The sequence below is a fragment of the Phycodurus eques genome, chromosome 15, assembly GCF_024500275.1.
Source record: "Phycodurus eques isolate BA_2022a chromosome 15, UOR_Pequ_1.1, whole genome shotgun sequence".
NCBI classification, from domain to species: Eukaryota; Metazoa; Chordata; class Actinopteri; order Syngnathiformes; family Syngnathidae; genus Phycodurus; species Phycodurus eques.
This window is the reverse complement of record NC_084539.1, coordinates 11,147,234-11,169,442: the sequence shown is the minus strand read 5'-3', so window position 1 is coordinate 11,169,442 and position 22,209 is coordinate 11,147,234. Positions and strand designations below refer to the sequence as shown.

General features: G+C 39.8%; 1 protein-coding gene across 5 annotated transcripts in view; it reads right to left on the bottom strand.

The window, feature by feature from the left end:
• Positions 1 to 22,209, bottom strand: part of rai14 (retinoic acid induced 14) — a 46,943-nt gene that overhangs the window by 9,520 nt on the left and 15,214 nt on the right. For 4 of the 5 annotated variants that reach the window (XM_061698698.1, XM_061698695.1, XM_061698697.1 and 1 more), the window contains exons 3-14: positions 13,726 to 13,856; positions 11,420 to 11,508; positions 10,770 to 10,834; positions 10,595 to 10,652; positions 10,146 to 10,216; positions 5,013 to 5,119; positions 3,893 to 4,074; positions 3,645 to 3,670; positions 2,391 to 2,471; positions 2,046 to 2,132; positions 1,045 to 1,149; positions 455 to 556 (exon numbers count right to left, since the gene is read on the bottom strand). In XM_061698698.1, the coding sequence (XP_061554682.1) occupies positions 455 to 556; positions 1,045 to 1,149; positions 2,046 to 2,132; positions 2,391 to 2,471; positions 3,645 to 3,670; positions 3,893 to 4,074; positions 5,013 to 5,119; positions 10,146 to 10,216; positions 10,595 to 10,652; positions 10,770 to 10,834; positions 11,420 to 11,508; positions 13,726 to 13,856 (1,104 nt within the window). The remainder of the gene's footprint in view (positions 1 to 454; positions 557 to 1,044; positions 1,150 to 2,045; positions 2,133 to 2,390; positions 2,472 to 3,644; positions 3,671 to 3,892; positions 4,075 to 5,012; positions 5,120 to 10,145; positions 10,217 to 10,594; positions 10,653 to 10,769; positions 10,835 to 11,419; positions 11,509 to 13,725; positions 13,857 to 22,209) is intronic. The other variant, XM_061698696.1, reaches the window with a different exon arrangement.

Sequence of the window (22,209 nt, the reverse complement as noted above, 5' to 3'; positions counted from 1 at the left end):
CCATTTCCAATTAGATTAGATTTGGAAAAAAACAAACTCTTAATACACCCCAGACCAAAGGATAATCACTCAGGATAATCTTTGACAATCGGGCCCTTGCTGACTTTGACTGCAAGGGAGGGAAAATGCTCAAACTTGGCCCGATTGTTGGCATGTGTGTATCCCGTGTAAGCTTATCCTTTGGTGGCAGCATCCACAGTCTCCAATTTGCTGCAGCAGTCTGTTCTCGTGTTGCCCTGAGTGTCCTCTCGAATAAAGTTAAGTCTCTTTAACATGGTCAACAGCCATACCGAGGAGCAAATACAGCACCAGCATCCGTCTGCTCAATTGTTGTCATGTATTAGCGGAAATTTACCAATCCAAAACCAAAAGAAAGGTATGTAGAGCTGAGCCGAGCTAGTACGTTGCAATGTAAAAGCAGCATGAGCCTTTTATTGTGCTAAAGGCCACTTACCTTAAAATTGCTGGCCAGTTGCTGGTTTTCCAGAGTAAGAGCGGTAATCTTAGCTTGAAGGGCTGAAACAAGAGCGGCGGATACCGTAACACCGGGCTCTACCTGTCAGTGCATACAACACATCATATACATTACCAGGTAAAGACACATGAGCAGGCATGAGCTCTGGACCACTCGCAATTCAGCGAACAACAAAACAGGTCCTGACGTGTAGGCTTTGGTTAGACCTCCTCCAAGAATGCTGAAGGTGAACAAGTTGAGCTCGAAACAGATATCTCTTGGCACTAAACTCTAAATATCCATCTAGATTTGAAGTTTTAAACTTGTCAAACGCGTTGAAAAGGTCATATAAAACACATCTATACAAAGATGTTTTCATTTCGAACATCGACAATGTGAAAACATTTTAGTTAACGTACTGTAGAAAGATTAACAAAGTCTTTGACATAATTCATACTATGTTCTGTCACTGTATTGACTAATGCTCTACTTTTCAAGACAAAAATATGATGTCACTCCTAAGCCAGAGAAGGTGTCCCCACGTTTGTCTTACTGTCTTGTCTAAAACGCTAACGTAGTGTTTTAATAACCTTCGGATCCACATCATCGGCGTCCCTCGAGTCGTCCATTGTCTCGGACAACATGGTTCTCTGGTTGTTGCGCAGCCTCTCGAAGTCCTCTCGGACTTCATCCTCCTTCCACACAAGAACAAAGGCGAGGGAGCAGTGGGGGTGCGAGAAAAAGTGGAGTGGGAGTGGAGATTGGGAAAAGATAAGAGGGAGTAGAGGTGGGACCTCGTTGTGCATTGACATTTTGTGGTGCTCTTCTCTTGTATTCTCCTTAATTAATAACGGCATTACATTTCACTGGGTACCTTTTTAATTTACCTTCACGATAATCTTGTGATGTCGTATGTGTCAAACATTCACCAAACATTACCTAAGTACACTTCAATCACACTACAATCTAATGAGATCCAAATTTAAAGGTCCCCTTCAATCAGTTTTTCAAACTTAATTGTTGCAGTTCTTTTATGAGTTATGCATGATAATTCTGGTTGGAAATGCATAAAATGTCATTTTTCAAGCTATTCTAGTTGGTCTTTTCTGCCAGGCATTTGAGACTGATATTTTTGTTAGGAAGGAATATTTTATATATTTGTTATTGATTTATTCTTGTATTATTCCTATTATTAGTTAATTTATTCATGTAGTACTGCTATAACAGCTACATTTCCCCTCTGGGCATCAAGTAAGAATATCTTATAAATCTGACATCTCTGCATTCTCACAGCATCGCTAGCTCTCTCACACACTTTACTTATGTAGAGTTTGACAAGTGTGGCAAAGTGATGTCGGTAAAATATATGCACATATCTCGGGTCAAATATTACCAACATGAGTGAATGAGTGTGTTGTTTTTTTGTGGACAACTAATTTAGACACAGTCTTTTAGAGTATGGGCCACGATGTGATCGGTTGTCATTTGCAGTGGTGTAGGACTGCACTGTGTTTTTAATCTTGTAGTATATCTCTAATGTCATGGATAGTGAGTAAATAATCATCCAATTTCCGGTGCTTTTGATCATTACCTTGTAGTTGAATCGCTTTGGAGTTTCACTTTTGTTGGCTGATGGGGTCCCAGAAACTGAAGGAGATGATGTTACAGACTTCTGCAGGTGGACAAAGTTAAAAGGGAGTTTATCTAAAAAATACTACATTTGTATGGAGAACAAATCCCAAAAGCTTGTTTAGACTAAGATGGTTTTATCCGCTAATAACATTTGATCCTTGCTTTTGGGAAACAGCTGTTCAAAGTTTTTTAGAACCACTCGGAAAATAGGCTAGACTACCGTAATAAGTTTACAAATGTGTATTAATACAGAGTGCAGGACATTGATACATGCGAACATACAGAGACATGCATTTACCTGCAGTGGGCTAATAGGAGGTGGAGGTGCTTTTCGTTTTTTGGGAGTTGTGATCCGTTCATCACTTAGCTTAGCTACTTGATCATGCTATAGGGGTCAGCAAAGAGCGAAGAGAGAAGTGGAATCAGTGGTGGTTAGTTCAAGGAGCTTCAACGACTGAGTGACAAGAACTGCGTTTCTTTTAATCACAACTAACAGGTTTACACGAGCTGAGATAGAATATAGAAAGCTGTAGAGGTCATCTAAATGTGGCCATGAGAATATTTTTTTTTTTGTGAATGTACATGTGGTATTTACGCAAATGGTGGCTTCTGCTTTAATCAGCACAAATAAAATAATATATATGACTATATATATATATATATATATATATATATATATATATATATATATATATATATATATATGTATATATATATATATATATATATATATATATATATGTATATATGACTAATACCATCATGTCACGACATTCGCAATAAAGGCATTTAGCAAAACACACAACTTGCACTGCAGACATGGCATATGTAAAGCTTAAGTTTACAGTTTAAAGGGTGTTACTGTATGCAGCGCGCAGCATTCCGCAGTAAAACACTGGAAACATTTCAACTTTGACCCAAAAAGAATTTGGGGGGGGGGAAGGTTAGTGAGGAGTTGGAGAGAAAGCTTTTAGAATGGATTTGTTGCATGCGGGACAAAACAGATCATTTATTTGTGGAAAAAAATGTATCTATCAATTTTTTGATAGGATTTCATTAATGAGCTGGAGCCTATCCCAGCTGACTTTGGGGAAGAGGACTGATCGTTAGCAAATCATAGGGCAAAAAAAGCATTCACACTCAGATTCACACCTATGGATAATTTAGAGTCTTGAGTTAACTTAAGAAGTATGTTTTGAGGATCTGGAAGGAAGACTGAGTATCCGGCCAAAACTCACACAAGCATGGAGAGAGCTCGCAAAGGAAAGCCAGAGCCGAGATTTGCATCCCGAACCTCAGAACTGTGAGGCAGACGCGCTAACCAACAGGGCAATGAGATGTCCTCCACGTGAAAATTCTAAACAAATACATTACAATTGAAGGCCTCCCCTCTTTAAACACCTTAACCCAATTAACTCTGCATTTGAGTAAATGAACACCCCCACTGTATGAGTATCAGTATTACATCTAGAAATGTAGACAAAACAATAGCTTTTATTTCTCACAGTTCACTGATTGATTTGTGGAAAATGTTTTGGAGGTCTAGTGACGTTCTTACCACGGGACTTCCGGGAGACTTGGGATCTGTAAATTGTGTGAAAGGAAAAAACATTTAACTAAACATCAACTCATTCACACATCCAAAAGCAACATGACTGAGGCTCTCCAGCAGATGGCAGTGTTGCTCTGAATTGACACCAAAGAGGCATTATTCTTATACAGAAATACTATACTGTCGTGCAAATTAAATGGATGAACTGAACATTCCATCTAGCATTCTTTATTGATCCCGTGTATGTATCTCACCAGGGAGCTGCCTGGTCAGAGCAGTAGTGAGTGCAGCTTTGACCTCACAGTTGGTGGACAATTTGGCGTAGTGCAGGACGTCGTGGCCGTGCAAATCCACTGGGGACAGGTGCGCCCCCCTGTGGACCAGAACTTCGACGACAGCCACCGCATGGGACTCTGTGGCGAGCATTAACGCCGTCCTGCAACGTACATTCAAAAGTGGGTATTTACTGTCCAGTGAACCGCCGCGTCTGAATGTGCGGTTCGGCATTCGTTAATTCGCCTATTGATGAATGTTTTGGGGTGAACCGATCATCCATTATTTGCTGAAAAACCCACATTTTCACTGTGTTTGTGCCTTAGGCCAAAGCCATGTCTAATATAAAAATATTTCTTTGGTGCAGGCTTGTAGAATATTGGTGCCAAGCAACAATGTTGAAGTGAGGGGAGGAACTTCATTTAGTCAGGCCATAGCATTGCCTAATAGAAAAACGTGCTTTGCCGCCTTCTTGTGGCAACTATGGGAAATTACAAACCTTTTTAGCTGGGCTTCAATTCCTTCACTATTTTCACGGCAGGGCTCAGTGCCCGTGCCCCCGTAAATAGTGGGGGTTTACTGTACATCGGGTCCTCGGTTTAGCAAAATTCCGTTTCTACGGTGGTGACGTAATCCAAATTTGGACATACAGTAAGTTGCAACCCACTATTGGCGATGACTAACCTACACTAATGCAGTAGTTAACTAATAATTACAATAAATATTTGCATGAAAACTGCTACTAGGCTTTGAATATAAAACTATTTAATGAAAAAAAAAATAAGTACAGCAGTAAACTCGGTGTGTCTTTTTGTGCAACATGACAAAACTAGTTAATTGTGTGCTGTTTGTAGCCTGGAAATGTCATATTTTAAGTAGTTGTATTAAAAAACACTTTTCATGAAAAACAGTGAGCACAGCAGTGACACAGCGTGCCTTCTTGTGTCGCGTGAACACAATCTTACGGCACATGCTGTTCATAACCTTGAAATGTCTTATGTTGGGACCCTAAAGTGAGAACCCCCCTTGTATACACAGCACTGTGCACAAGACCTTGCTTTTTGTCCTTGTTTGCGAATTGGCTGCTGTTTTCCTCCCTACCTGCCACTGTTGTCAGAAGTGCTGATTTCAGCGCCGCAGTCCAGCAAAGTGAGGCACACTTCAGCATGGCCGTGTTTGGCTGCCAGGAGCAAAGGGGTGTGCCCGTCCTTTGGGGGAAACAACAGCAGTACCAACATCAGATACAGAAAAGGAAGTAACCACCATCCGGATTCAAACACAAGCCCTACATATACTGTAACTCATGTGGAGTGACATCAGGACATGGACTTGGACATTAGACACTACCATTAGACATGAATGGTATGTTCAGTGACTGTGTGGTGAGAGAAATCTCAGAATGATGTGAAAAAAGGGGTGAATGCGTCATGGCACCAAACGCTAATGTGTAAGTGGGGATGAGCAAAGAAAACATTCATCCCTACAATGAAAATATTGATAATACAGTGGAACCTCCAAAGTTGACCCCAAATGTAGTGTAGTGATTAGGGTTGGGCATCAGGAAACGATTGGAACCGGGACATTCCGGTTCTCCCGGAATCGTTCAAATTAGAAAATTTCAGTTCCCAGTTTTGATGCCTACAGTCCGCCGACCCAGACGAAGAAAGTGGCAAAAACCAAACGAAAAAGAACGCGCACGAAGACGTGCTTATCCCCAACGGCGGCGGTGAACAAAAACGTTTCTTAACTTTGTTAAAATGAATGACCTTTTGCCTCAGTGCAACACTTGGAAACCAGATTATATTGTGCAAAGGAGGCTTTCGTGACGTGTATAAGTCTGACATGCTCCCTCTCTCCCGCTCCAAGCCACAGCCGACACCGCACGGAACTTCAGTGAAGTCAATTGGGTGAGTGTGAAATCCATTAAAATACGTCTATGCCAACATTAAGGCAGCTAACAAGTTAAACGGTGGGTTGCACTCTGGCACTAATGGTTTTTAGCGTTTATTTTTGTCTTCAAACCAACATAAGACCTGATGACAGACACAAAAAAATAACATATAAATTATTTTACCATACTGGAAAGAAAGTGGAACCAGTCGCATTACAAGCTTAAACTTCACCAAAGGTCAAACGAGCAACTTTACATCACAATGAAATAGGACAAAATTCACATAAACGTTGTGTCACAGTATCACAAACACTAACCTTGCACCTCGTCGGTGGGTAGGTAAAGGAGTCAACGTTTACAGAGCATTTAGTTCCATTCATCACTCATTTTCATGTCGTCTCATTTCTCATTTTACTTTAGTTTTCACCGATGTCGTGTGACGTTAACCTTTGTGCCAAAATGTTGAATTCCGGTGCACACCCTTCAAAATAAAACCCTACATGCTTAAAACAGGAAATCAAGTTAAAATTTGCACAAATGAACCATTTGACATTATAAAACAGTCACAAATAATTATTATAACAATGATATAGTTAACTTTGAGTTAAAACAATTACACACACATTGCCTTTTAGTTCATGGGTTTCATATTGATACTGCTTATAAAGAACCTTGAGTCAAATGTTCATTTTAGTCTGCTGCGGGCTGCTAAGAAAATGGATGTTCATAATTTGGACACATCTTATTTAAACCATGCAAACTTTTTTGGACCGAGCCTTCTAAAAGAATCGGAATCGAGAATCGTTTGGAATCAGAATCAAAATGAGGAACTGGAATCGGAACCGGAATCGTCAAATTCAAGCGATGCCCAACCCTAGTAGCGATGGTAACATTTTCAGTTTTTTCCTTTGGCCTTCTCTACTTCACCATAGAAGGGCACCAGTGACAAACGGCAAAGAGAAAAAGTCTGATAATCATAGATCATCCAATGGAATTTATTGTCAAAGGATAAGGTTTGGCATCTTCCTGTTCCTTCTCTGTTACGTTTGTCAAGCACCTAAAAGTTTAAATAGTTTTACTTTATTTAAGTTCTATTATACTGTGCTAAGGGGGGGACGAGTGATATTATTTTACTTTTTACTTATTCCTTGGTTGTTCTTTCAAGTTTCCCTATGTTTAAAGCAAAGTTTTGGTAGTTTGAAAATATAAAGTTTTGAAATCAGTGAATAATCGCGTTTATTAATCGTGGTTTCAATATCGGTGAAAATAATTGTGATTATTATTTTTCCTGTAATCGCCCACCCCTACCTGCAATTGCCTGGTGACCAGTCCAGGGTGCACCGTGGACTCCAGGAAGAATAGTCTTAATGGGGATCCTAATAAACTTGAAACTCTCGCCCTAACACAGCTCATCCATCCACCCATCCCTTTTCCTTACCGCTCATCCTCACTAGGGTTGCGGACGTGCTGGAGCCTATCCCAGCTATCTTCGGGCGAGAGGCAGGGTAAACCCTGAACTGGTCGCCAGCCAATCGCAGGGCACATATAAACAGACAACCATTTGCACTCACATTCACACCTAAGGGCAACTCATCCGCAACCTTGATGAGGACAAGCACTATACACAACGGATGAACGACCGTTGTTAGCTTCTTTTTATACTTAGGTGACCATTTAGGAACGTGAAAACATTGCCTGAAAAGTTAATGTTTTTATGATGTCAAAAGTTGGAGCCTGGAACAAATATACTTTACATTACTTGCCATTGGAACATTTGAGCAGAACTACTTGGTAGTCCACCAGCAGTCACAGAATGGTTGTGTTGCAGTGCATTTACACTTCTCTGTGAATGGCCTCTGTCGCATTTCTTACTCAGAACGTGGCAGCTGCAGCAGTATGAATGTATTTTTTCCCCCCAGGAATGGCAGGCCTTTAACCTTAAATTCAGATGCACCAAATGCACCACAAACCTTTGACTGTGACCCCGGGATGTATGAATGCCAATGAACATGCTGAGAGGAGCTTATGACTAAGAGTGTCAACTTCACTGTCCTGCAAAAGTGGATTAGGGCATAAACTTTTCAAACAAAGAGCATTGTAGTAATTAAAGCTCTTTGCCAAAGCCAAAACCAAGGCCCAAAGTGAATGCAATTTAAAGGACTATTCTTAAATGATTTGGAACCAAGCACCCTACCAAGTAAATGTACAACTTAAAAGTATTTTGTGAAACGTATTTGCACGTAATAGGGTTGGGTGGGTTTAACATTTTCCCCAAATAATGTTTGAAAACAAACTATTAAATGCAATGTATGCATTGTTCTTAAAAGTTAAATATAACTGAACTGTACTTCAACAAATACACTGTACTGGGTAAGAAAAAAAGTTAAAGCCACTGTAACATTATGCACACTGAACATTTAATTCAGTGATTCTTTCATGTAGCGCTACATACTTTGAGAATCACTGCCTAAAGGTTATAATCCCTTTATGGGACAGAAACACCTGTTCAACCTTGCTAGCACTATTGCTAATTGTAGTGTACAAGTATTAAAGGGACAAAGGTGGTAAAAAAATAAAGATATCATGTGTAATACATCACATTATGTCATGAAGCTTTGATCTACAGCAGATTACAATTAAACATTAGGCTGACAGTCATGTGCAGCTGCAAAGAGCAAAAGGGTATCACGCAACAGCCGCGTCGTGTTTTATATTACAAGGCTTCCGCACGCATCCATGCGGCGAGTAGAAAACTATGTAGTAGCACCCTCGGAGCCCGGTTAAAGACTTTAGCAGGCCTGTGTCTGCTCCAATTTCTGTCGAAAACAGTTTCTAGGCAGTAATCTACAGAGCTGAATCATTTTGTTCTTCCCCATTTAACACAAGCAAACAGATATGATTCGACACTTATGCTGCTCAACAAGCCTCTGTTAATTTTTTACTTGATTGATAGAGGTTAAGGTGGCACATCTGCCTCTCCGTTCTGAGGGCCGGGGTTCAAATCCCGGCCTCGCCTGTGTGGAGTTTGCATGTTCTCCCCGTGCCTGCGTGGGTTTTCTCCGGGTACTCCGGTTTCCTCCCAAATACCAAAAACATGCATGGTAGGTTGATTGCTGACTCTAAATTGCCCGTAGGTGTGAATGTGAATGTGGCGAATGAAAAAAAAGAAAAAAAAAACCCTAGTGAGGATAAGCGGTACAGAAAATGGATGGATGGATAGAGGTTAATAAAGTACATATGTGATAAATGAGTAGCAATATTTTATCAATTTTTTGATTTATTATTATTTTTTTAATTCTAAACTTAAAACCTCAACTGGAATCTTACTTTTCACAGAACACATGTTCATAACCACTGAGAGAAAGTATACAGTGGCACATTCATATAATTAAAAAAAATAAATAAATAAAACGGACCCATCTTTTCAGGAATAAAAAACACACAAAAACAAACATGAAATTGAGGTAAAATATTGCAACTTCAAGGTATCTTCAAGATTTAAAAGACCTTTTTTTAAACATAATTTAGATCAAATTGCTTTTAAATTGTTTTATGATAGAGCGGCAGACCTATTTTGTCTCTTGTATGGCAGTTAGAAATATTACAATATGAAATCATTGTCTTTACAGTTAATAAAGGTTTCATGACATGCCACTTTGACTATGGAATTCAGTTTTAATTGATAAAATTAAAAATAGCCCTGCAAAGGTTTCATTGTATTTCAAAATATGCAACTGAAAACCTGAGGAAGGTGTAATAGCACACAGTTACGTTGTCTCCGGCAGGAATTTATGTTTCCATTCATGTCAACAGATCCTTCTGTTTCCGACATACTGTATGTAAGACCTCAGACATGACCTTGTTTTTATTTCAATAACTTTCTGAGTGTTTATTTAAAATTGGGGGAATGTCACACGTGTATGTTGATGATTGAAGCTGGAAATTCAAATAACCTACACACACATTCACTAAACATCATGCCAGCCACTCAGATCAGACCACAAGTATGGAGCGCCACTGCAATGGAGACCACGTCTGCGGCTTCAGAGTAGTTCTCACAGTACATTGACCCCTCTAGCAAAGATGCATACATGCAAGGCACGCACTAATTTTACTCAAAATACAGAAAAACAAATGAAAGATCAATTTATGAGTATGGCTGCAGCGCACTGTGATTTACTGGCTGGTACTTTTTACTTACTCTATCTGCAGAAACATAAATAACATCAAACGGATCCAGAATACATAGTGGAAGTGGATGACAAATATGTCCTGAGGTATTCTGTCCCACAGCCTTGTCTGTCTTTCCATAAAATAGGAGGAAGAAATGACAAGCTACGTACGGCATCTTTGAGGTTGATAGCACTTTTCATTTCACACAGAAATTGGACAGTCTGGATCTTCCCACCAAGAGCTGCGGATGAAATGAGACAGACAATACGTATTTACAATAGCAGCGTTCCGTAGAGATTGCAGAAGCGGATTACAACGGTTTCTGACAGACCAAACCAATTAAAAGAGGATTCTTCCTTCCAATAATCCACCTAAATAGAGAAGATGCAAGCCCAGTAATTTGTTGAATAATTCAGTCATCATTTTACTACTACGGCACAACTTTTGTGTTCAGTGAATTGCAATTAAATTCCATTTAATCACTTACTTCCAAGAACGGCAGATTATTTTGACCATATGAGATGTGGGTTTATGAAAAGAGATATTTTCCCACAACCTGGTCCAACAATTCATCCTCAATAAATCAATAAAATGAACTTTATATTTGTTGAACACTTACCAGCATGATGCAAAGCGCTCCTTCCTGAGCCGTCAACTGCATCAACAGGACATTTACTCTGGAAGGGAAATAAATTGTATGAGTTATGTTTTGTGCAGGGAAAAGCTCCAGACTCGGTTTTTAGTTGCCTGAATAGCTTTAAACAAATAATGTGTCTCAAACTATCGGAAGTTACCTGAATAAGCTTTTTGCAGCATTCAGCATGATTGTTCTTGGCTGCTAGGTGTAACGGGTTCATACCTGGTGATTGATCAATCAGTAAGAGTATATCCATTAGAAAAGTTAGTTAGGTCAAAGCAAAAATTGAAAATATGAAGAAATACTACCAGAAAGTTATATTACATCTTTTTTTAAACTTTATTTTTCCTCTTAAAATACAACTTAAATTAAAAAATAAAATAAAAGTACAATAGACAAACAACACACAAAAAAAACAACTATGAATTAGTTCATTTTTGGAATGGTGAACTTAGTTAGAAAGTTTGAATTATGAACTATGAACCGAACTAGTTCATTCTTGGAATGGTGAACTGAACTTTGAAGCAGTTCACACAGAAAATGAACTTTCCCAACACTGACTATGCCAAACTGCTTCTTGTTGTGAAGTGAGTTGAGTTGCGTTTACTGCCACCATCATATCTTGAATTTAAAAAAAAAAACTACTATCATAGTCGCTTAATACAGTATTTTATTTTACATGCATGTGTAATGGAATTTTATGTGGTTTAGCTACATTTGTTTTAGTGGTATGTGTAGCCAACTGACCAAGCAAGTACAGTACAGCTATTGTCACAATATAGTGCACAGACTGTGTACAACACAAACCTGCAGCATCAGCCACTGTTGGGTCAGAGCCGTGTGAGAGGAGCACAGCTAGGCAGTCGGTGATACCACGTGACGCTGCTACGTGAAGACTGAATAGAACAAAAGTAAAGAAACAGGAAAACGTTTGGAAGAGGTATATTTGACCACTGGAAATGCAGCTGCAATGCCATGCGATAGAGCACCGACCTCTGCCAAGGTTGCACCGTTTGTCCACTTTACAGAACATTTGGGCTTGACAGTTTGTTAGTTAACAGGCTACTTTCACATTCATGGCGAATGACGTCAGCCATTGGGAATACACAGGCAGGGCTCTACCATTTGGATTCTGGGGGAATGCTTCCATTGTGACCCAAGAGAAAATTAAGTCATAAAATTGTTGAGTGTCACATTTGTGCTTGTCCATTATTTAGCAGATTGCTTCCTGTTTCAAAGAGAAAACTGAGGAAGCGAGACTTACTGTAAATGGTGTGCACATACTGTATACTGACAATGGGGCCAAATTTGAGAATTTTCCTCCCTTGTGATTCAAGTCAACAAAGGCCCAATTATTGGATGACTCTGAAAGATGATCCTGAACAGTTATCCTCTGGCAAATGATTATGATTTATTTACCAAAAATAAAGTGCTGCACCACAACTAACTAATAAACACAACAAACTAAACAACAAGCAAATAATACCTCTTTCCTACACGTATAGTGTAGGAAAGAGTAGTAATGATGCAAAGGAGCGCAACAACCAATACCATAATAGGGGGGGGGGGGGAAGCACCCTTTTAATGGTGGATGTCTGTTTGTACGTGAGTTCAGAAGGCAATCAGTTGAAACTGTTTCCAGCCCACTGAGCAAATTACACACATGCAGATTGACACACACACACACCAACCACAGCTATGCCCACATGCCTTTCGATCAGCTTTTTATCCCCATGGAGATGCCATGGACTCTCCCCTTTGTGGGGTAGTCTTGCAAAGACTGGACTGCCACATTCTTTATGACGAACAAAGTATCTGCGAGCCTGAGTGTGTTTTTGTGTGCGAGAAAAGGTCAATGATGTGAACTACATGTGTGGCGCATTTGTTTCGCCGGCGCATTTGTTTCGCCAGCACAGCGGTTTCTCCCTGCTTTGTGATGTTGCTGGCTGCTGAACACATGCAGGTCAGCGGGTGTTGTGTTGCAAGTGAAAAGGAAAGGTCAAATATTAACACTGAGCTTCGGCATGTTATAACCATCTCAAGCTGGCTCCCGCCAAAATGTAAAATCCACAAGGCTAACAAAGCAACCATTTTATTTATTAGACAGACCCACTATGTGATGTGTTCATTATCTTTTCCCCAGTATTCCCCAGTATTCTGGCAAGTACTGGCTGCTTAGTACATGTGACAACAATCACCCATCTTCTTTATGTGTATAAACTTTCAGGCTTCAGGATTGGTTTATTCTGAACACAGCCACATCCACAGTTGTACTGAAAGACGGAGTGCACACTCGTGAAAGCACATTATTTCAGTTTTCATTTGTACATCTCTCTAAAATAATACAAAAATACAATTGAGTTGCAGAGGTTATAGGTCACATTAAAGGCAGATATTTTTTAATGCTTTATCTTGGTCTCATGTTCATCTCACAGAAACCTGGTATTTGAACAGGGTTGTGTAGACCTTTTATATCCACTCTGTTACATAATATTGGAGTTGTATCATCATTAAAACAGAGAAATTGCAGACAACGGCCCGTGGAGAAATGTCAGCATCAATACAGAATGCTCAGTTACACTTTTTCACACCGCATAAACGCTATTCACTCCGTTTCATGTAGTTCATATACAGATACAGATCCAGGCTCTGACATGAACGGTGGCCGTTTTATTAGGCAAGAGAGTTTCGTGTCAAGGATGCTGCAGCAACCCATTCCAAATAAAATTACCCAGGCAAAATCCACGTGAGAAACCATTGGAGCATCGTATTTTCATTGACTTGGAAATGTACTCGAGTAACTCGCTTAAAATATCACGAGACCTGATATTTCTTCTGTGTCATTCTGTAAATAGAACTGTCACTACATTATTGTATATTAGAATAGCGATATAATGCCCATACATCATATTGAATAAATGACATTTTCAAAAATTAAAAATTTTTTTTTTTAAATTTAATTAAATTAAATAAATTAAATTCAATATTTTGTCACTCATCGAGGCTTTTTTTTGAAAAGTTGATTCGTATTCGAGTTATAAATTGATCCGTGGGCACTTGGTCCTACAGTGGAAATCCAGCCTTATAGAGTACTTTGCGGTATTTTTACTTACGCTGATTTGCCTTCGCTGTCCAGCTTCACAGCGCTGGCACCTTTCTTGGCGACAAGGGATGCCACCTTCTCCGCCTCACCATGCTCCACTGCAGCAAGCAACCGCTCGTCATTTTTGTTCCACTCGTTGACCTATGGAGCCACAAAATGAAAGTGAATTGGCCAATGGCGGAGTGAAAAAAAAAATAATCTTCTGTACTACGGTATGGCGATGGGAAAAAAGTAAAACACACGAGGTTATATGATTTAGAGGAAAATGTCCCTCTAAAGTCGCACAAAAATACAGTTTGAACCATCTTCATGCCACATGTGAAGTTACATGAAGCAGTTGCTTTTTCTTTGTCTTTTTTTGTGTTCATGCAATGCCGTTCATAACTAGTGACACACCGAAATGGAAATTCCGGGCCAACACCAAAAATCCCCCCCCCAAAATTTTTTTTTTTTTTTTTTTTTCTTAAATGGGAACCTAAGGCCGAAAACCGCATTGCATTCATGGTTATGACTGCAGCGCTGCCAACCTACAGAAATTCACTTCCAGAACAATTTGTTTGAATTTCCATACTTTTAAAATTATCGCAAGAAAATTACCATGGGACAGTTATTGCAGAATATTGTGTAATAGAATAAAAATAATTTTGCATACTACACAACATAATCTTTACTCGTAATCATTAATAAATTATGCTTCAATATTTGTTATTTTAATGTATTTATTGCAACAACCTTGTAATGCCGGACGCATTTGCAGCCAAATGTCTTCTCTTGGATGCTATTTTTGTATTTCCTGTATCCACTATTGCTGTTGAAATGATGCAAATTTACCCATTGTGGGACTAATAAAGGTTATCTTATATTTTAAATATTTATTATATAATGGGCATTGTCTCAAGTGACATAGCAGACTAGCAGTGATGTATGTACTAATTCAATTCCAGTTTCCGGTTCCCATCCTATCTGCTTAGCATTGGTGTGTAATGCAGTACTTTCTCTCTCAACACTTATTCATTTGCCTACTATTTTGTTGTTCAGAGTTGGTTACTCTTCTCTATAACGCGGTTCCAGCCAGACCTATATGACAAGTGTACTTTCTCACCCAATCACTTATTTTGGTGTTTTGTGACTTCATGTCATGATAGCTTAGCAATTAGCACGGCATTTTGATCTTTTTCCTGTTAATTACTCCTCGTCCTACGTAATAATGATACTTGTCAGACGTCTAGCTTATTCGCTGCCATGGAGGCGATGATGAGTGACTTATGCTGCGTTGACAACAGACGCGAAGCGTCTCTTCGCCTCCACGCCTCGGCATCGTGTTTAGCCGGGTTTGCTGGCGCTTATGGGTAGCTGGGACTGCATGCAACAAGCATTACCCCAACAGTGGAAAGTAGGGAGGTAGAGCGACTGTTCATTGTGGACGCGCCATTATTTTGCTTCACAATGTAGTGTACACTTTTGCTTGCGTCATAACAGTAGCCTGTTTCGGCCGTTTCATTTCGGTGACAAAAGCCCGGAACAAAAAAATGCACTTTCAGGGACATTTTCGGCTGAAAGTTTTCGGTAACCAAAAAATCGGTGCATCACTTTTCATTCCGCATAGATTCTCAATATGGTCAGGTGTTTACACACAAACGTTTCAAAATGTCCTCCTTGCGCCAATACTTAATGTGAGTCATGCTTCTCACAGGCAGAGAATGTTACTTTGGCTTAGCTCAAGCCCGAAGAAAACATTTGTTCTCATGAGCAATTTCCAGTTTGGACACTCACATAAACACACATGTACACAAACTGGACGGATTTCTTTTGTTGGCAGGCTGTGAAGTCCAGTATCTGAAAACTAAAAGCATGAGCTCATACCGTAAGACCCCTGCAATACTTGCCACCAAAGTTGCCAAAAACTTGCAAATTTGAGCGAGAATAAAGGTGGATCCCTAAAACGTGATTCCATGCATGCAATTGTACATATGACAAAACTGTACAGGATTAAATCTGACCTAATAGCCTACTGACCTGCACCATAATAGTGTTGTGAACTCTTTGACTCCAGAAATTGTTGTGTTGCACAAAGTCGGGAATGTGTATGCCGGTATAGAGATAGACGGTGAAAATAGCCTCTGTGGCAAAGGCCCAAATGTAATCAGTAAGATACATTTTGCACAGCGGGTGGAAAATTGGCAGTAAAACCCTCGGCTGTCATTAAAACAGATAGAATGACAACTAGGCACTGCGGTGCAGACCACAGAGTCGACGTGAGCCAGCGTAATGAAATGAAAAAATGGGAGACATGCTGACTCAGACATTGTCCGCCCTTATGTACGGGAAAGTTGATCCTTATCTAGTTGCTAAGACACAAGACTTGAAAGCACTGAAGAGGTGAGAGACTATTTCCAAGGAAACGTGAGCTGAACTATTTCAATGACAGAGCGAAAATAACGGACAGCATATTAAGACACAGACATTTTGAGGAGATATATGGCCACCAGGTGTTCTACCAAGTGTGCCGTGAGCTATTATAACACATTACACTTCAACCTTAAAGGTCAAACACAATCCGTTCCGGGTGCCCGTCAACCTCTTATTTGTTTGTATTTAGGAACATGGAAATAAACTGTTCAGGGTTCAAATAGAATAAAACATTTTTAACGGCACAGCCAATGCTTTAGTTGAGCTGTCCTACAAGTGTAAAAAGAACCTGACCCCCAAAAAATTTAAAGGTGCATGACCAAGAATAGCATTTAAAGGGGAACTAAACCCAAGATTTGTTTTTTGCAAGAACACGTTGTATGTGCCACCATTAGTCTATTCACACACTATTCTGATTAGTCATCTATTTTCAACCATCTCAGGGGGCCCTCTGCTGTCGACCGAAATAAATGTCACACCTAGTCTCTCGCTTGCGTTGCGAACGTCATGTGAGCAAACCCGGAAAAGAGGGAGCAGACTCCCCCGTCTATGCTGCAATAAGTAGCATAACTACGGGTTCATGACATGATGGCACTAAAAGGACGAACATGACTGCAGTTACTGAGTCACTTAGTTGTGAAACTCTTCTCGTTTGTGTCCGTATGACTGCATGTACACACCAGAAGAAGCGCGAGGACTGGAACAGATTACATTTCAATGGGGAAAGATGATTTGTGAGAGGAGTGTTTTGCGTTATGAGTCTGGTCGACCAATGAATTAAACTCTTAAGTCAAGGTGCCACTGTACTTAAAAAGTGTTATTGTATTCACAATTTTACTGACACTTCACATTAAGATTAATTGTGTTCTTCAGCGTCGCAATAACGCCCACTATATAGCTTGTTGCGATACTGTATAGTGGTAGCTATAAGAAGCAAAACTGTGGGGTTAATATTGCTTGCTGAGTTGAAGTCTAATGAGATTTGTTGTCTTGCATGACATCACACAGTCTTCGGTTTTTGTACAGTTATGCTGCTTATAAACATAACATTTGATTTCTGATGAAATGTGCAGTAGATACCAGAATATCCCAACCCTTGTAAAAGAGGTATACAGACACACACGTTACGGCTCAACGATTTGAACAACAGCCTTGCTGGCAACCATTTCAGTAACTCACTTGAAAAGCTTTCACCTTATGTGAACCTCTGAATGTGTCTACAGGAGAAAGGCTACCATATGCTTCCTGATCAAACAGAAATATTTACAGTGCACTGCTTATTACAGTACCAGCTCTTGTTAATCAAGTTTTTTAAGACAGGCAAACCAGGCTTCGAACCACCGAAGCACTTTGTTTACTTTTGTGTGTTTCTCAGGAGTTCATATACAGTATTCATTGAGCTCCTTTCATTCATTTTCTTTACCTCCGCAGGGAACAAAAAAAATCCAAATGCCAGTTAGTGCCTCTTGTATGACGGCTAGGAAGTGTAATGTGTACAGTTGATTTACGTATAACTATGGACAAAATGTAAGTAAGGCTTCTTACTAGTCTGCTCTAGGCATTATCGACAACAGCTAGTGCAGCAGGTTTCTTGATTGTTTACAACCAAGTTAAGTTGTCACACTTCAAAGTGATGCACAAAGTCGCACCCTGTTAGTAAATGTTTTGAGATGTTGATGGGAATTAGGCTGGATGCCAAAGTTCAGTGAGTACACAAGATTGTGAAAGATCACACATTTGATGTCGATTAACGGTAAATAGTTAGTGGATTACCCTAGTTGAGCTTATTGTGCAACATTTGAGCATTTTACAAAGTGATAATACTGTTGACAAAGGTTCTTTTAGGTATCCTCACATAGGACACGAGAATGTAATGGATTTTGCACCATTCCCTACATACATTAGATGGCAGCATTCGAGGAGAGGATATTTGTGAAGAAAATACTGATCCACAGACCGGTGGCCGCTCGGTTGTTAATAGGCTAAACAAAAGTGAAAGCAGCGTGACACCGATAGCCGTAGACGACATTGTCATAGACAGGTTGAAGTGGAGCGGAATGCGCTGCTCTACTTTCAGGCCCGTGTAGCGTCATGGTGGGGAGGCCGATGAAATAATCATGTGCTCGCAGAGAGCATGACTCAGCCCCTGACAAAAGTGACCAAAGTGGTCCCACGCAGACAAATGGTGGTGCTACTAAGGTGTACTGGTTGGCATTAAAGGCACTGGAACAGAAATATGTCATGGGCCTTTTAAGAGCATATCTTAAGACAAAGTAGGTCTAACGACTACATCAATTATACATTCCTAACAACAAAAGACTAACTCCATTACTTTTCACTGTATTGCAGTAATGTAAGGCATCACTCCTAGTTTTGGTAATACAGTATAGTATTATCTCAAGAACATTGCAATTTAACCTTGTGACGATGTCTCATCACTTATAAATAAAATGTCCTGCTGTCATATTAAGCTAACAAGTCCCACCGTCCTGCTGCCTGTCTATAGCCCCACTAGCAGGCTTTTCAGTTACTGCAAATGTGTCATTGGACAAGAGACATGTCAGTCATTATAACAGCACTATTGAGTGTATGTACAAGTGCTTACGTGCAGCAGCAAGGATCATGTTTAAGACCTGTATGAATAGCGCATAATGCCTGGCAGATAAATGTTATTCATTATTTTTATATTTTTTTTTTACCTTGCTTTATTTTTTCTATTGAAAAAGATGAAGTTGAAAATTTCATGTGAGAGACTTATTCTGATAGTCCACATGAGGACAATATATATATTTTTGTAACTGACTGATTTTAGTTTTAATCTGTGGCTAATAAAACAAGACTTTAGTTAAATTTTTGTTTTGTCTAAAAATTCAATGGCGAGCCGGACTATTAAAAGGTCGAGCTTTGCTTTGAATGGTTGTCTTGTGGGCCATTGATTGTCATACTGTCGAATTATGGACTTGGTTTGTTTTACCTCTTGGGATTCATAATTTGTATCTATCTATGACTTTCTGCGGTATTAGATGGCACATTTAAGGTCTTTAGCCACTTTGCTTTGCACAGGCAGTGCGTCAAAGGCCACTAATCCCGCAATGATACTGTAAACCGGTCACGTCATTGTTTCTGTGTGTGCTGGGAAATGGAATAGTCCTCACTTCCCTTCTAACTTTCAGTGGAGTCGAACAACCCAACTGGAGCTCTCAGTTTCAAACTCTTTCTTTTTCAGTTGACTTAGTAAATGCGACAGGGTGTGGACACTGGTCCAGCTTCCCCTCGCTGTTTTTAGCCAGATGCTCATTAAGACACACAGAGAGTTTGCTGATAACACTAAGAGTTTCCTGTTTGTCCAGGCCAGAGCTTGGCGGCAGGGACAAGAGAGAAAAAGAACTAAAGAGATAGGGAACAAGGAAGAGGCAAGTTGAAAAAGGAATGTGGAACGGTATAACAAAAAAATTAGCTTTTTCACCTCTCTAACTCTTTCTCCACCTAATGTACAAACCGCACATTGATGTTACATTCCAAATAAAACACACACTTGGTAAAGCATCCGTGGATGTTTGTTTACCGACTGGTTTTTGGTCAAACATGTCCGCCAAGAGTGATTTCTCTGTTTCTTTGAACTTCCTTTACTCCATGAAGGAAAAACAAACACTGATCTGGAAACAGGACTTCCTACGGCGTAGATGTGTTTTTTTTTTTTTTTTTACAGTGCCACAGTCACTGAGAGCAGACAGAGCTAGACATGCAAACATTTACTTTCCAAACACTCGACATTTCCCTACAAAATATAGGTAAAGCTGTTTTTGTTGATATATGGATAAAAGTGTTTAGGTGGACGAGTTAGGGACTTTGGACCTTATTTACACCAGTTGGAAAGCCAACTGAAATTGTTAAAGTTATATTTTAACGCCTTTACACAGATCTTCAATCTTCATTGATTGATGAATCAACTATATCTGTCACTGCAAATGATTTCACAGGAAATCTATTGATTAAGGCCGAAATAACCTGTCGGTGAACAGTTGAGTTCAGACGTGTGATGCTACCTGGTTAGATTGGAAGACAAATAGCATCTAAGTAAGTACTAAACTGCAATAATATCTTTCTCTTATATGTAAAAGTGAAAGCAATATCACTGAACCGGACTACAACCCTCAGACTTCTAAGACAACACTAACTCCAATGGGGTTAACCTTGTAGTTTACAGGAATTTGCTTTGTTTGGAAAAGACAGGAAAAGGATGACAGGACGGGTGTATCTACAGAAGAATAAAAGGAAAAATGTAGAAGTAAAGCCAGACACTGACACGTTTACAATATTCCTGGCCTTTGATCTTCCGTGGGTTGTAACAGCGAACGCCTTATCTGCAACAAAGCAGATGTTCTCGAATGTCTTCAAACAATGCGTCCTTTTTTTGTCAAGGCACAGACAAACGATCTTACCACAACTTCATTGAGCAAAAAGACATGAATGTGAGAAAAACACACACCCACGCACGCACATACTGGAATCAGAATCCAGAGGCTCATAATGGATAATTATGATCTGGACCCCAAGTATTAACATAACATAGACTGTATACTGTACAGTATCTATACCATAAACCATACTTTAAGCTTAAGTCATTCACTATACAAAACCATTCTCTATTTTTAAGCAGCCAAAGCTTTTATTTTTAAGCATCCAAACGTTTTATTTTAAAAAATGGTGCAGTTCCAGGAACAAATCATCAAGCTTTTTGTGCTCATTCAGATTGCAACTTTGTAGCAAACTACATTAAAGATTCATTCATTCATCGTCCGTACCACTTTTCCTCACTAGGGTCGCGGACGTGCTGGAGCCTTTCCCAGGTATCTTCGGGCGAGAGGCGGGGTACACCCTGAACTGGTCGCCAGCCAATTCCAGGGCATATATAAACAAACAACCATTCACACTCACATTCACACCTATGGGCAATTTAGTGTCTCCAATTAACCTACCATGCATGTTTTTGGGATGTGGGAGGAAACCAGAGTACCCGGAGAAAACCCACACAGGCACGGGGAGAACATACAAACTCCACATAGGCGAGGCCGGGATTTGAACCCCGGTCCTCAGAACTGTGAGGCGGATGTGCTAACCAGCCAGTCTTCGTGCCGCCGCAAACATCATAAATCTATCAAAAATTCATAAAGTCTCTCATCTTACTACTGCAACTATGTACTGTATGTGTGATTTGCAACTGGAGTCACAAACCATTCCATTTCAGCAAAACGGAAGATAACAGCACATGTCCGGCATTGTGGCTCCAAGTCAAGACAACCCCGGGTTAAAAATAGTCATCATGCAACACTTCCTTGGGCTACTAATAGCTATTCCTGCCCTATAAATAAAACACTGCTGGACTTGGAAATGAAACGGCATCACTAAGAAGGTTTGCTGATTAAACCAACTATGACTCAAAGCTATTTTGACGCTTCATTTACTGTACATTCATCAGCACACACACTCAAAGCAGTCGGGCACAAACAGGAAACAGGCTTCGTTTGGTCACTTGATATGCTTTAGCTGTAAATCTATCATTTTTTTAGTACTTAAATCATAGGGTTCAACTAAATACGCAGCCTGGTTACTGGGAAGCAAAAACATTACAAGCCACAAATCAAAACGGTCCCCAGCCAAAAGTCTCTCATGAAGGAAATTTCTCATTTTTTTCAGGTGAACTGAGACGAACCCTTCCTTCATCCACATCCTAGCCTGATAAAAATGTTCCAGTTAGGCCAAACAGGCCAACCTCAACAATATGTTTGAACCAAACATAAAGCAGGGAGCCAGATTGTTCCTCCGATTCAAGTAAATAAAGAATAAAGACATAATCCGTCTGCTTTTTAGCCTGATTCGCCAACCAAATCAGCAAAAGTCTGATTATCTGATGGCTGTGAATAATCCTGATATTATTCCATGGTGTGAGGTATGGTCAGAGTGACTTCACCCTCCCAGACAATAGATGTTGACCTAAATTAGACATGTTCGAGATTTCCAGTCAACAAGCCAAGAACATACAAGCCACAAACTTTGTGATTGTTACGTGAATCGGATCTACCGA